Genomic DNA, 13,785 nt, shown 5'->3' on the forward strand with positions numbered 1-13,785 from the left:
GAACAAATCAAAAAAAATTATTGGAGGCTAGCACCATTTATCATGTGTGAGTAACTAAACAAGCATGCTTTATATAGGTAAGTCCTGTTATCTATTTTGTCACCCTCGTTTTTTAGTCGGACCCACCATTGTGAGCAATTGTGAGCATAAAACCAAACGAGCTAGCTACTAAGATCGGAGTAAATTATGCTCCGAAATAATAATAACCTAAGTTTCGAGATCGTTGCTATTTTTTTTTTTTTGGTCTTTTCGACTTCTAGCTATTCACTATTAGCTTCTGAACTTGTCGCTCCGTAGATATTGATCAAAGATTTTAGAAGGCTTTGTCTGCAAGCTATAAATTAAGTATCGGTGTAAAGCATTCTCTAAGCCAATCCAAAATATTTGGCCATCATATAACATTGCAACCTTAATCCATTCTTCATATTCTTCCTATTATATCTCCTTGCCTCCACAATGCCATAACTACTTCTCATTTTAAACTAAATTCGGTAATTAGCACTCTTGGAGAGATAAATCGTATTCCAAAATTAAGATTTTATTTATGATAAATTATATGAATAAATATCATGTGCATTTAACATGGCGAGTAGCTGAAATCTAACCAAATAACAAGCATCTTGTCGTTGCATCAATCTCAAAGAAACCGTATCCTTCAAGTGTTCGGATCCTCTTGAGGTCGGGAATCGAACGTCCAATCCTGCAATCACGATCGTTCATGTATTTTGCGGTGGTCCGTGATGGATGTATTCAATGGGTCGCCATGTATCTCATGTATCATGGCCATCTCTCATGCACCCTTTTCTTTGATTTATTTAATCCTTGCTCTAATGATTTCTTAATGTCGAAACGCAAATAATAATCCGTCGGCGTTTGTTTAGGAGCGGTTTTCGCCGGGAACCGCCGATGAGCCTTGACCCCCTCCCCATCTTGGTTCCTAGGAGGCGATGACGGGTTCCGCCCACCGTCTGCAATCGAGCCAGCAGCGAGCAAGATCTCTCGGCGGCCGGATCCATGGCGGCGGGAACGGAGTGGGAGCTCTCGCCCCTCGAGGGGATCGAGGGAGCCGAGACTTCCAAGATCGTCGAGTGGGAGGACCTCCAGGAGGAGCTCGCCCGCCTCTGGAGCCTCTCCGCGGCGTTCAAGAAGGCTGAGGAGCGGAAAGAGTCTCTCGCTCAGAAGCTGGAGTCGATCATAGAGGTAGGGTTTGTAACATAAAGATCGCATCTTTTTGTTCTTTGAGTAAGGACTCGATCGGGTAATTGCAAAAGCTTTTCCCTGGGGAATGTTGAATTTAGAAAGTTTAAATTCATCAGTTTTCATGAATTGGGTATATCTTATATGCTTTAATCGAGGGAGAATCTCGGTTTAAGAAGCAGGAAATGAAACTGGATATTCACGCTTTCATTTTTTTTTTCTTCGGTTCTTGATGGAAATGGTGGCAAGAAGAATTCGGCAATGTGATCCAATTTGACGAATTTTTCATATTTCGACGACGACTTAGGTTCGTATTTGTGTTTCGCGTGGACAATGACCCTTTCTTCTTTTCGAATTAGAAGGTTTCGCTTTGATTTTTGGAAATCCAGAATTTTAGTTTGACTACAGGGTGGGCGGTAAGATTGCTTCACTATGACCTGGGTGTCACGTGTTCTAAACATAGAAATAGCATCCATGTATGAGGGTAAGGTTGCGTACATCTGACCCTCCCAAAATTTTACTTAAATACAGAAACAGCAGCTACCGGAGACCCTTTTCGCTTTAAAATTTTACTTTAGGTATTTTGGCAATTATATTTGGAGAATCACACACTTTTAATTCAAGAAGTAGGAAATTGTATGGGATATGTACCTTCTTTCTTTTCTTCACTTGATGTTTTTTTCATATGGTGAAAACATATTAAACAATGTGATTTGATTTGATGAATCTTTTTTCTTTTTTCTTTTTTTGCTGAATAATTATCTCGTCTCTGATTCACATGATTTCATTTTTCTTTTCCTTTTTATTTTTCTTTTTTGTTCTTGTCGTTCTAGGGGAGGAATTATGGTATAGTTTATCTTTTATTTGTTTTTGTTATTTTCTTTTGGGTCTTTGATTGATTAGTTCGCTGGTTAGCGGCACGGCGGTATGGTGAGCAGGCTAGGAGAGAATCACTACGTCAGACTAATGAGTTGAAGGAGATGAGACAAAAGCTGGAGGTCCAGAAGGTTGCAATAGCAAATCTGTCAATCCACACGGTGAAGACATCAGAAGATGTCAAGAATCGAAGAGCACAGCTTTGTTTTGCCATCAGAATGTTGTTGGTATCTGGAAAGACTCTCTCCGGAGCCCACCAGCAACTGCAGGTACTTGAGAATTACTGAGACAAATGGTTCTTTTGCTTTTTTTTCCCCCAAAGCATCATGGTAATAGATAAATGCATCTTTCCTATTGTTTTGGTAGAGCAATTTGTACCTATTGGCTGCTCTATTATTTTTAGAATTGGGATTTAGGTTGTATGAGATAAGGATTCTTATTTTTGGAGAAGCCACTGGAAGTTATTTTGTTCCCCATTGTAGATCTGAATAATGCAATATTTTCTTGTTGAAGATTACCTGATAAATTTGAGACAGAAGTCCTTTCATCTGAGAATTTTACATCTTAATTAGGACTAATATAGACTTGGAGGTCTCCTGCACAACTGAAGGAATCAGAACGTTAAACTTTTTGTTCCTTGACAGCATATCTGCTTGGTTGTGTAGCTCCAACTTGCTAAATTGCCTTTTTTTTATTATTATTCTAGAGGCTAAAGTGGTGGTCTGACAAAGTAAGAGCTCAGATGATTGGCTAAGACATGTTGGCTGGTGTACAACATCATGCGGACATTACCATGTGCTTCAATACACTGAAAATAAAATAACTGTGACTTTCTGTAGTTTTGTTTCCTTTTTTTAATGATAATTTGATACTTTTTTAGCTATCAGTCATCTTTTTGTTTTTCATGACATTTGCTACTTAGAGGTTATTTACTCTCCTGCAATTCCAGTAACCTGCAATTAAAGTTGCAGTGAAACTGGAAATGTAGCTTTCAAATTGCTGTTGCTCTGTTTGGTTCGCCTGCACTTTTAATTTAAAGCTAAGGCCTCTGGGTGATGAAATCACCTCAAGTTTCAGAGATGATGGTACAAGAGTCTGAGCGGGTTGCAAGTCAATTCCAGCTCACCGTGCAAGTCATTTCCTGTAACTCAACTAGTAGACATTCTGGCTACAAGTTGATTTGCAACTAATGAGCCCAAGTTGCAAGTCTAGATGCTGCAAGTCAAGGGACTTGTATGAAGCCAAACAATGCAAAGGGCTCTGTTGCATGTTACCAACAGGAAGATGCACTTGATTAGGTGAAAATCCAGAAGTTACAAGTGAACCTTTGATTTATTATTGGTTTTCTGAATACATTAACAAACAAAAACTCTCCTGCAGAAACTTCACCTTGTCTCTTACCAAATAACAAGAGCCTCTCTCCTTCCTTGACCATGTACACTTCAAGATCTTTCAGAGCTGCATACCTGCTGTCAATCTCAATTGCATTCTGTAATCTTTCTGCTCGGTGACTGAAAGAGGGGACTGGTTCGCTGCTTTTCTTGGTACTCATGCATCTAAAGTGGCTTGGTGACCTGTTCACAAGCCGAGCGGCCTGCTCGGCCGGCTCAAGTTTAAAGCCTTTTTGGCGGGCTCAGACCGAAGGGTCTAGACTCAGCTGGCTGGGCCGAGTTTGAAAAATAGGTCCATTTAATAAACGAACTAGGCTCGGGCTTGGGGATTAAAGCCCGACCAGGTTTGATTTTTTTATTTTTCTTGTGCTATTTATTTTTGTCTGATGTATTTGCAGGTTTAATTAACAATTGTTGTTGACATGTAAACTTAAGGGGACAATAGACATGTTGTAGATTATTGGCAATATTTTATTATTGATATTTAGCATTTTTATAAAATATTTTATAGCATTTTTAGTATTTTAAAAATTAAAAAATGGTCATGAAGCCCATTGCTTAGCCTGAAGCCTGAGTAAAAGGCCGGGCTGGGCTCGGGCCTAAGAAAATTTTCTTGACCTTTGGGCAAAGCCTACCTGGCCTAGCCCATGAATAGGTGTATTTTAGAGCGAACACATTGAATACCATATGAATTTGAAGGTGTTTTTACTTTTATTGGGAGAATGCCAGTCTATTTTGTGTAGGCCTTTTTGAACCCTTATTATGTCTTGCTTCTAATTTATTTACCTATTAACTAAGTGAAGTCTATTTTTTGTATTTCTAAATTCTAAACATTAATATCGTGCAATTACCGAGCTGAAACTCCGTGAATAGGTGTATTTTGGAGCGAACACACTGAATACCATATGAATTTGAAGGGGTTTTTACTTTTATTGGGAGAATGTCAGTCTATTTTGTGTGGGCCTCTTTGAACTCTTATTGTGTCTTGCTTCAAATTTATTTACCTATTAACTAAGTGAAATCTATTTTTTGTATTTCTAAATTCTAAACATTAATATCGTGCAAGTACCGAGCTGAAAGTCTCCAAATATATGGGTTTATAATCTTTTATATGGCCCTTAGCCCCTTAGAGTAAAATGATGTTAAGTTCTTATATATTAAGTCAAGTTTTAGAAGTCTAAATTCAAATGAATTTCCTGGATGAGCCTATTACTATCGAACTAAAAGCATAACCATATGGTTTCTATATGCAATACCGTGAACTTGTAGCAACATTTGCTATACTTCATTTTTAGCAGACAGTCAGCATCATGTACTTAAAAACTTTGCATATGAACCAGTGCTAAACCCTACAATAGTAGTCTTTGCATATGTTACAAGGAAAAGAAATATCCATTACATCATATTGCATAATACCAGTAGAATTCAGTCTCTTGTTTTATCGTGACGCTTCCATGCGGCAATCCTGTGGTATGAGCTAAATTGTTTGTTCTTGTTGAATTCTAGCTTAGTCTCAAGCCTTACTATGATGTATGGCTTATTGTTCTATAGGAAGCTAATAAATTACTATCTGGGAAAAGGGGTCATTGGCATCTCAGAAACCTGCAAAAGATGTTAAGGACAAGGCAACAATATATGGTTTCCCAAGTTGCTACCCTCTATCCCGTGAAGGGCCTGGAACAGACATGCAAGGAGAAGCAGGGTTCAGATAACAAATCAAGTAAGCTCTCTCTCTCTCTCTCCCTCTCCCCCCCCCAACTCTCTCCCCCTCCCTTCCTCCCTCCACTATCATGTTTAAATAATTTGCAATTTTTATATTATCAGAGTAGGTAACATAATAGAATTAGGATCATGACTCTTATCTGCAGTGACTTCTATGTAATCTTTTCTGCTAGTGTAAATGACCTAATCTGCATATATCCAAGAGATGCAAAGGTCATTGGTTTTACTTGTCTTGGTTACGTGCTCTTTATTTTTCTGACAGAAACATAAAAGTTTTCAAAGTCAGACTCAGGCTGGTCAGGCAAATACATAATAATTTCTGCTTTTCTCGTACTGAAGTGAACTGTATCATTTAGGATTAATTTTATTAAAAGATTATACTTTGACAATGTAGTTGCAAATGATTTGAAGCATTCCTATAAGTGTGAACAAATAAGCATAAAGATAATAAATCAAGAAAGAATTATTAGAGAACATAAATATGAGATTCTGCTGAAACCTAAGAATACTGCTAACAGGAGAACATATTAATTGTTGAATAGACATATTCTCTTTCAACTATGGGAATTGTGTGGAGTGAAACTTCTATTGAAATACTGGGATGCAGTGTATAATTGATGGGCAAAAAATTACCCAAGAGACTGTTTCAATAAATTCAGTTTATATACAATGCATTGCTGTCTAATAGAAGAACAAGGTCCTATCAGTGGAATGTCTTGATATGTGTTTTGCAATCACAATAAAATGCCACTTTGAAAATCAACAAAATCAACAGTTAAAAGTTATGAATACCATTGGATCTTGAAGGAAAACATGTAGAATGGAATTATAAGATCATTGTTATTTTTTGGGTCAGAATGTCGGCACTTTACATACACATCAACATTAGTTGATCCCATATTTAAAATGAGGATCCTAAGGTGGTTATGTGCTTAAACTATGTAGGACAAATTTAGAAATGAGTAAATTGGAGGAAGCACAGGATGATGCCTATTATGGTTGAAGCAAGAAGAACCAATTAAGATGCTTTGATCCGCCTAGCTTGTTTTGCCAGTGACTGGTTGCTTCTTTCTTCGTTGAAAGAGGACAAGCAGTTCAAAGTCACATGAGAAAACATCTATATGCTTGGATAGTCTATGCCAGAGACAACCCTAAATAAGAGAAAGGGAAGAGGTGAAGAACATATGAAACCTGAATGGAACTACTGTGAAGGAATATCTTGACTTTTTGATTTAAGGAGTTGGTGTTGAAGTATACTTCAAAAGTCATTTAGTACTCATGATATTGAGACTTGTTTTAGCTTCAATTCCTTACACTCGCTCAAATGTTAAAACCACATGTTTAGCAAAGTTGACTTTGGGCCTCTCACTCTAGAGTTGATCCTATATGCACACAGGGAACCCCATATTGCTGCAGTTTCTCACTGCATTTTCATGCATGCCATGAATAGTGACTGAGAGAGTATGGTTTACCTAATCATCAGAGTGATTCAACACTTGTATGTGGTTGTTTTTCCACACTAAAGGTCAACACTATGATCCACAAGGCTTAATATCGATCCATATATCTACTTTTTGTTTGTGGTTCTTTACAGTTAAGGGTGTTATTATCCTTTGTTGGGTTGCTTCAGTCACTATGTTGAACCATGAAACCAATCGTGGTTCAACAAGGGCAGCAAACTTGGTGGCAGGGTTTGTCTTCTAGTGATTTTAGAATCTCCAATGAGGAATCCATATTCTATTGGCTCCCAATGGGTTGCTACATATTGTGGCCCAGAAATTGTTATTGATCAATGCTTTGTTTTTTAATGTTGTTCAAATTGTTACTCTGCCTTGGTTTCTGGAGCAATTAATGAAATGAATCAAATACTTTTTCAGGAGATTCTACTGCATCGTGCTCCCTAAATGTATCTAAACCTCCACAATTATCACCTTTGACTATTTTAGGTCTGCAACTAACTGCACTCCCGTTAAAAAGGATGGGCTTTTTCAGTGACAAGAAGGAGTTTCAGAGGTCTGCAACAGTTCTTGGTTATGTTGCACATGTAAGGGTTTTTTTTATGTCAATTCTTTTACTTAGTTGGCATGGCCCGGCATCTGAATACGCATTTGTCTTCTGCTCCTCTCTTTAAAATTTGAGTTCAAGTTGTACCAAAGTTCATGTGAGAGAGTGTAAATTCTAGGAGCGGCTGTGTAGCAAAACACATCATCATGCTTAAGGACTCGTTTGGTTCGTAAGAAAAAAATTTCCTTACTAGAATGTTTTTTCTGAAAAGATGATTCATGGAAATATGATGCCTGAGAAAATGGTTTTAACATGTTTGATTGATCATGGGAAAGTGGCACATTCTAGAATGACTTATGTTTGGTTGAGTATCTACTTTCCTAGGAAAGTTGTATGAAATACTTATTATACCCTTAATAAAGAAAAAAAACCTTACTAATAGATTTTGATGGCTTAAGGGTACTTTTGGCAAAAAAAAGGACCCCAATTCTCAACCGGTCGGAAAGTAGCTTTTCTATGTCTCTTGTGGATTTTTCTTTTCTATGGGAATGCTATTTTCTCATCTCTCTTTTTTGAAAACTCCAACCAAACAACAGGTATTTCTTTGTTTTTCCGTTGACCACACTTTTCCTCTTTCTTTTCTCGCGAACCAAACGAGTCTTAAGAGTCTTGCTTGGTTGAGGTGTCTGCTATAGGTAGGTTATTGGCTTGTTATTTATTTTCTTCCTTGCTTTTGCAGGCTGTCTTGCTTATTGCATCTTACCTTGTTGTTCCTTTACGATATCCTTTGCGGTTGGGAGGCTCATGTTCATATATTCATGACTATGCTCCTTCAATTGAATCTTTGTCATCAGATTTGTCAGCAAATCCAATTATTACGGGCATGAGTATGAAGCCTCCAGAATTTCCCCTGTTTCTGGAAGGCCAGGATACTACAAGAGCCGCTTATGCTATATTTTTGTTGAATAAGGTTTGTCTTCTGTGCTTTATTGTGCTGTTGTCTCTCAGTTTAAGGTAGAAATCGGCATCAATATGTATCTTGGTATCAACTTGATCTGATTTCTGAGTATCCTTTTTAGTTCATGTTGGGTGTAAATCTGAACAAAGAAATGTAAAAAAATAGTTGCTGTAGAACTTCTATTTATTTTTCACTTACACCAAATGTCATTGAATCTGTAGTGTAGATTATGAGCCTTGATGGACAAATTGATAGTCATTAAAATGCATACGTGAATAAATGTAGAAAGTCAATACATACCAGTCCTTGTTCATGTTCCATGATTGTCGGATCAGATTCATAAACTCATGCCCATGCATATGAACCTTGGTTGAGGAAATGTCTAACGGCAGAGAACATTAATGTAGAATAATGTGCACATAATGATGCCAAGAATGTTGCCTATACTTTGTAGTCCCTAAAATTTCATCGCAAATGGTGCAAAAAAATTTTATGTAAAATATGCAAAGGGAGCTTTATCCAGACTACTTCACCTCTAATATTATATATTTGCTTCTTTTTTGTTTTTTTGGGTTTGCCAATGACCCCTGTTTTCTTTTGGTAGGATTTAGAGCAGCTTTTAAACTACGTTGGAGCTGAAAGTCTGGGACCAAGGCATGTATTAGCTAATCTGAAGGAGCTTATGAGGATCATCCAATTTCAGCAATACATTGATATCTAAATTGTATCAAACATTTGAAGCAGCAAATAGACTTTGCTTATAACTCGAAGCACTGGTGCAAGTTTTTATCAAGCACCTTTGGCACAAACCAACACAAGGTCCTTGTTTTTATATATTACATTATTTTGATGTAATGTATCGTTTCATTCTACAACAATGAGAAGCGATATTTCTAATGCAAGATTGCTGCCAACAGATGTTACTTCTATAATTGCCTACGCATTTGCTTATTTTGATTTTCTGGGGGTATCTGCTTTTAATTGAAGGATAATTGTTAAAGAGCCAAAGCTATTTGTCGCTGACAGATCGGTGCATTTAAACAAGTGCTGGTGGAAACATTGCTCGCAACGAGGACTTCATGGTGGAAACAAGCACAAAACCTACATGCTTATGGACAGGACGGAGAAAGCCGACACCACATGCATGTAAACAAACATAAAAGAAACCAGCTCCCAAACTTCAGAATAAGCAATGAAGCTGCATAGGAAACACTGCAAAAAAACACGTTAACTGAAGGAAAAGCTTGACAATGCCTGTTAGAGCAGCCAAATTTGTGGTTTAATAGATAATGCCGTACCAGGAACGGATGGAAAATTTTTCTCTATTTTCTCTATCCAACCAGAAATATATAGAAATTCCCAAATGAGTAGGGCCAACAGGCCACCAAGAACGAAACAAATGTTGTTGAAAATTTGTATAAGAAACTAGCAGAGAAAAACATAGCAGCAAGCACAGTGGCAACAACATCCACTTGCAGATCAACATAAGTGTATGCTCGTTGCTGAGGAATTTGAGTATCTTTACACGTGGATTTATAATTCAGACTGTCTTAAATCAAGTCAAAACTGAAAATCAGAAGCTGCCAGAATCTATACATCATCAGGAATAATTCTCCTTCATCTACCCTAGTGCCCCCCCTCAGTCAACCTTCTTTGGTCTTGCTTCAAGGCCTCCATCCATTCTTCTCTCGATGGTGTATGGCATGTACGTCCCGAGAATCTTGTCCCACATGACGAAGAAGGGCTGGGAGAAGTTGTACTTGCTGCCATAGAGCTGATGATGGATATCATGATAGGCTGTGTTGTTCTTGAAGAGCAAGTGTAAGGGGTTGCCAGGGAGCCAAAGCCCACAATGGTCATCAACTGTCTTGATAGTTGCAAAGGAAAAGAAGAAGATAGAAGCCTTTGGAGACATGCCGGATACAAGAAAGGATAAGGCACCACCAACTGTGTCGAGGAGGAGCCCCTCAATTGGGTGGTTGTAGAGTGCCCCGAAAGAGTACGGGACGACCAAACGGTGGTGCTGGGAGTGGATGTGACGGTAGAGGAATTGATTGTGGTGCATGTACCGGTGCATGAAGTACTGCCATGTATCCATTACAAGCATTGCAACCAAGAACTGCATAGCATAAGCCAGAATGGAGTCTTCAGATACTGGTTGGTCCTCAATCTTGTTGCCTGCAAACTGCAATAGTGTATGGCGGGAGTTGAGGTCAGAGAAATAATCATCTCGTAGCTTGCACATTATGGAAATTGTATTATAATGCTATGATAAATTGTTGGTGCAGAATGCTAGATGTATACCCTGAAAGCATTCTGCACGTCGATCAAACTTAGTCTAACTATCATTGCATTTTTAATTGATGTGATTCCTTCATAAACTAATGCTGTGAAAACAAAACTATTGACATTCTGTCAAGAATTTTCATTTTACAAGTATAATGTTTGCAACAGAATAGTTTAAGCAACCATTTTCCATAGTAGTCTTTTAATGTTTAGAACTTATAATAAATTTCAAGCTTTTTCTCATAAACTATCAGATGTGACATGTTTACCAGCATTAAGTCATGCAACACATACACAAAATAAAATATTAAATAATTTCCATACAAACATATAACAAGGAGGATCTCAACAAAGACATTGTGGATCAGTGCACTGTGCACGTTTATCTCCAAATTTTACATGCATATGTCACGAGTATCTACCAAGTGAATGGACAACTAATGTTGGGAAGGGAGAGAAGGAATATGCATACATGTTTGCATAATAAGTTTATAGACAGCTTAGGTCATACAAATAAAGGCGAATGAATCAGCTGAAGGACAACAGAGCTCAAGAAACCACAAAAGTGGTTATCTGCGTGAAGAATGATTCTGATATAGAACTACTGTTTTTCCTCTTTTTCGGCTGGTGAATTGGAGGGGGGCAATGTGGCATAAAACAAACGAAGTTGAATGGGTTCAAGTACAAGCATTGTGCACCTCATGATAATATCAGGTGCCCATGAACAACCAAGTTGAAGAACTAAGAAATTAGGTTTCAATGGGGTAAGTAACAAATGAGGTGCTCATATGCAGAGATGCCTAAGATTAAGCAGGAAAAGGAGGCACGAGCGTGTGGAATTGTACATCAAATGCAACCTATGAAAGCATGACATCAGATGCAGGTCTCATTAAAACTAGTAGCACTTAAGTTTAAATTTATTCTTGATGCATTTCATATTGTCTATGAAGAGTTGAAAAGGGTTCGGTAACAGTACTAGCTTGCCCCAAATAATCTAGTATAGTAGAAACTTATACTCATAACATTTAAAGTTGAATTTCTTCACATATTTTCAATTTATGAACATTTTAGTTAGATAAATTCTAAGTTATTTCTTTTCCTCTGCTGGATTTCTCAAGCAAATTTTCTTCTTCTCTTTCCTCGCTCCTTAATTATTTTCCTCTCTTTGTACTTTTCAATTTTCAAACTAAATCAGCACTTCTTATCAAAAAAGACTATGCCAGTTTTGCTATACACCCTTCCAATAATATCAGACATTATAATAAACAAGGAAACAAAACCAGAAAAACAAAAAGTTTAACAAAAATATTGGCATCGTCATAAATTTCCTCCCACTAGACCTGCCCACTTTGGGGCTCTAGGGTTCTGTGGATACTGTTGAAGACAGTTACGCAGTCAGTCTCACCAACATATTCACCGATCTTGTTCGCTGAGAAAACTAACAAGCTAGATAAAGAGCTTCAGAAACATGTCAAAAAATAACAACACTCCGAATTTACGATGCAGTTATGTGTTTGCCTGGTCCATGTGCCACGAAATTAGTGGGTGTCTATAACTTCAGGATTATTTTAACCACTCTCATGTCCTCTTCTCCCTCTATGTCCCCCCTTGAGATAGCTAAATATTTAATACAACAACAAAAACAAGTTTAATGCACATATATGTATTATTGTCTATGGTGGCCACAAAAAGTCATCAAATTAACATAGGCAACAAATTATATCAAGGAACTCCAGAACTTGTATGATTAAATAGCTCAGTCTAGCACCAAAGCCATCTACAATCAGTTTGCATCACAAATTCAGAACCCTAACTTGCGAAACCAGACCACAATTTTAACAAAAGCCATCAGCGACACCAAGTGGTATATAATCAACCAACTGTCATTGGGAGACAGATCGACAGAATATTTACAATCTCTCGACAGAAGTAAATAAATAACTGAACACAACCTAATCGAATCAAAGTTTACGAACAAAAAACAGCAAGCAATCAAAATGAATCCAAGCTTCTACAAGAACAGCATTTTAAAATAAGGTAATCAAGAGCCCTAAATTCTGCATAAATCAAATGAAGCCAAAAAAATCCAACTTTTGGCACGACCTACCACTCAGAGATTATGCCAACAACAAAATCCACCAATAATATCTTTTGATTAAAGAAAGATATCACATCAACAATATACACCCAACTGTCAAAACTCTAAAAAAAATCGAGGAAAAAAAAGGAAGAGATCCGAGAGGGGCTCACCGCGAAGAGGGCAAGAGAGACGGTGGCCTGGATCGACTGCTGAAGGAGGACCCCCCTGACGACGGTGGCCTTGGAGATGGAGTTCTTGGCGGCCTCCTCCTTCCGGGAGTGCATCCGGAAACAATCAAGGCGATGGAGGAGGCAGTAGAGGCCCGAGTAGAGCCAGTAGACGCCGATCGGGACGGCGGTGCCCAGGACCTCATCAGAAACCCTAGATTCCCCTCCCATGGAATCGAAACCCTGGAGAACCGCAATGCAGCGGCCGCGACGGCGGGCGGAGGCGGCGGAGAGAGGCCGAGGGGAACGAAACTTGGGGATTGTTTTGGATTCGTATTTATGCGGGATTTGGGAACCAAAAGACACGATTTTTCTCGGGTTTTGAGGTTGTGGCGGAATCGGCGCCACTAGGTGGGTAACTAATCCCGCGTTTGCCGCTCTTTCTCGGCGCCTCCGTCGAGAGAGCACACAAACGGAGCGGTTTGCTTCGTACCGCCGGTGAATGCGAAAGGCAGGCAGTCTACGTGGCTCCACGCTTCACGTCTTTGGAAACGACATGGGCTTTTTGAGATCAAAGAGCTATCAAATTAGGTAGGCCCAACTCATGCTAGATTTAGAAATGGCAACTGGCAAGAGCTAAATTCTGTTTGGGTGAAATTTTATTGTTCCTAAATAATGACTGCGGTTTTGTTATTTTGGTCTTGCTTGGAAAATGTTGTCTTAAGATTAAGAAGAGAAGATAATTTTTTTGACGAAATGGATGAATTTGCTCCTGCAAATTGCGTTGTTCTTGGACCATTTCATAACAAATAAACATACTAAGGTATTTTAATTGCATCATAATATAATAGTATATTGCACTATAACATATTATAATAATGTAGCAAAAAAATATAAAGCAATATTATAATAAACAATATGTATGATTATTTTAATATTGCATCATATTATAATATCATGTTATTCTGTAATATATTGTAATATAATATAATTAGAGATAGGTTTGATAATTATTGCAAGTATCTATTCTCCAAGGCATATGTTTTTAATCATATGAAGTGAGATTTTTTTTTAAAAAAATATCTATAGCAATCTCGTTTCAGT

General features: G+C 38.0%; 2 protein-coding genes across 3 annotated transcripts; one reads left to right on the forward strand and one right to left on the reverse strand.

Moving 5' to 3' along the window:
• The first annotated feature begins 834 nt into the window (after positions 1-834).
• LOC103704998 (vacuolar protein sorting 38) lies at positions 835-9,080 on the forward strand. 2 transcript variants are annotated; one of them, XM_008788549.5, is made up of 6 exons: positions 835-1,200; positions 2,136-2,342; positions 5,016-5,184; positions 7,064-7,230; positions 7,930-8,160; positions 8,753-9,080. In XM_008788549.5, the coding sequence occupies exons 1-6, from the start codon at positions 1,015-1,017 to the stop codon at positions 8,867-8,869; spliced, it is 1,077 nt and encodes a 358-aa protein (XP_008786771.4). In that variant the 5' UTR covers positions 835-1,014; the 3' UTR covers positions 8,870-9,080. The 2 variants fall into 2 exon arrangements, with proteins under 2 accessions (XP_008786771.4, XP_008786772.4); XM_008788550.5 differs by having other exon boundaries at positions 846-1,200; positions 7,133-7,230.
• A 369-nt stretch (positions 9,081-9,449) lies between these two features.
• On the reverse strand, positions 9,450-13,202 carry LOC103704997 (sphinganine C4-monooxygenase 1-like). The gene is made up of 2 exons (XM_008788548.5): positions 12,685-13,202; positions 9,450-10,333 (listed from the first exon to the last, which is right to left on the reverse strand). The coding sequence occupies exons 1-2, from the start codon at positions 12,910-12,912 to the stop codon at positions 9,788-9,790; spliced, it is 774 nt and encodes a 257-aa protein (XP_008786770.4). The 5' UTR covers positions 12,913-13,202; the 3' UTR covers positions 9,450-9,787.
• Positions 13,203-13,785: the final 583 nt, after the last annotated feature.

This window comes from Phoenix dactylifera, chromosome 14 (assembly GCF_051530095.1).
Source record: "Phoenix dactylifera cultivar Ajwa chromosome 14, Ajwa_hap1_PhDact_Kaust_v1.1, whole genome shotgun sequence".
NCBI lineage: Eukaryota > Viridiplantae > Streptophyta > Magnoliopsida > Arecales > Arecaceae > Phoenix > Phoenix dactylifera.

What these genes read in the sequence shown, in the direction of transcription:
- LOC103704997 (XM_008788548.5), bottom strand. Translation starts at nt 12,912, where the DNA reads ATGGGAGGGGAATCTAGGGTTTCTGATGAGGTCCTGGGCACCGCCGTC. An exon ending in TCTCTCTTGCCCTCTTCGCG is followed by an intron (nt 10,334 to 12,684) that starts GTGAGCCCCTCT and finishes ACACTATTGCAG; the next exon opens with TTTGCAGGCAACAAGATTGA.
- LOC103704998 (XM_008788549.5), top strand. Translation starts at nt 1,015, where the DNA reads ATGGCGGCGGGAACGGAGTGGGAGCTCTCGCCCCTCGAGGGGATCGAG. An exon ending in AGCTGGAGTCGATCATAGAG is followed by an intron (nt 1,201 to 2,135) that starts GTAGGGTTTGTA and finishes TATGGTGAGCAG; the next exon opens with GCTAGGAGAGAATCACTACG. An exon ending in CTATATTTTTGTTGAATAAG is followed by an intron (nt 8,161 to 8,752) that starts GTTTGTCTTCTG and finishes TTCTTTTGGTAG; the next exon opens with GATTTAGAGCAGCTTTTAAA.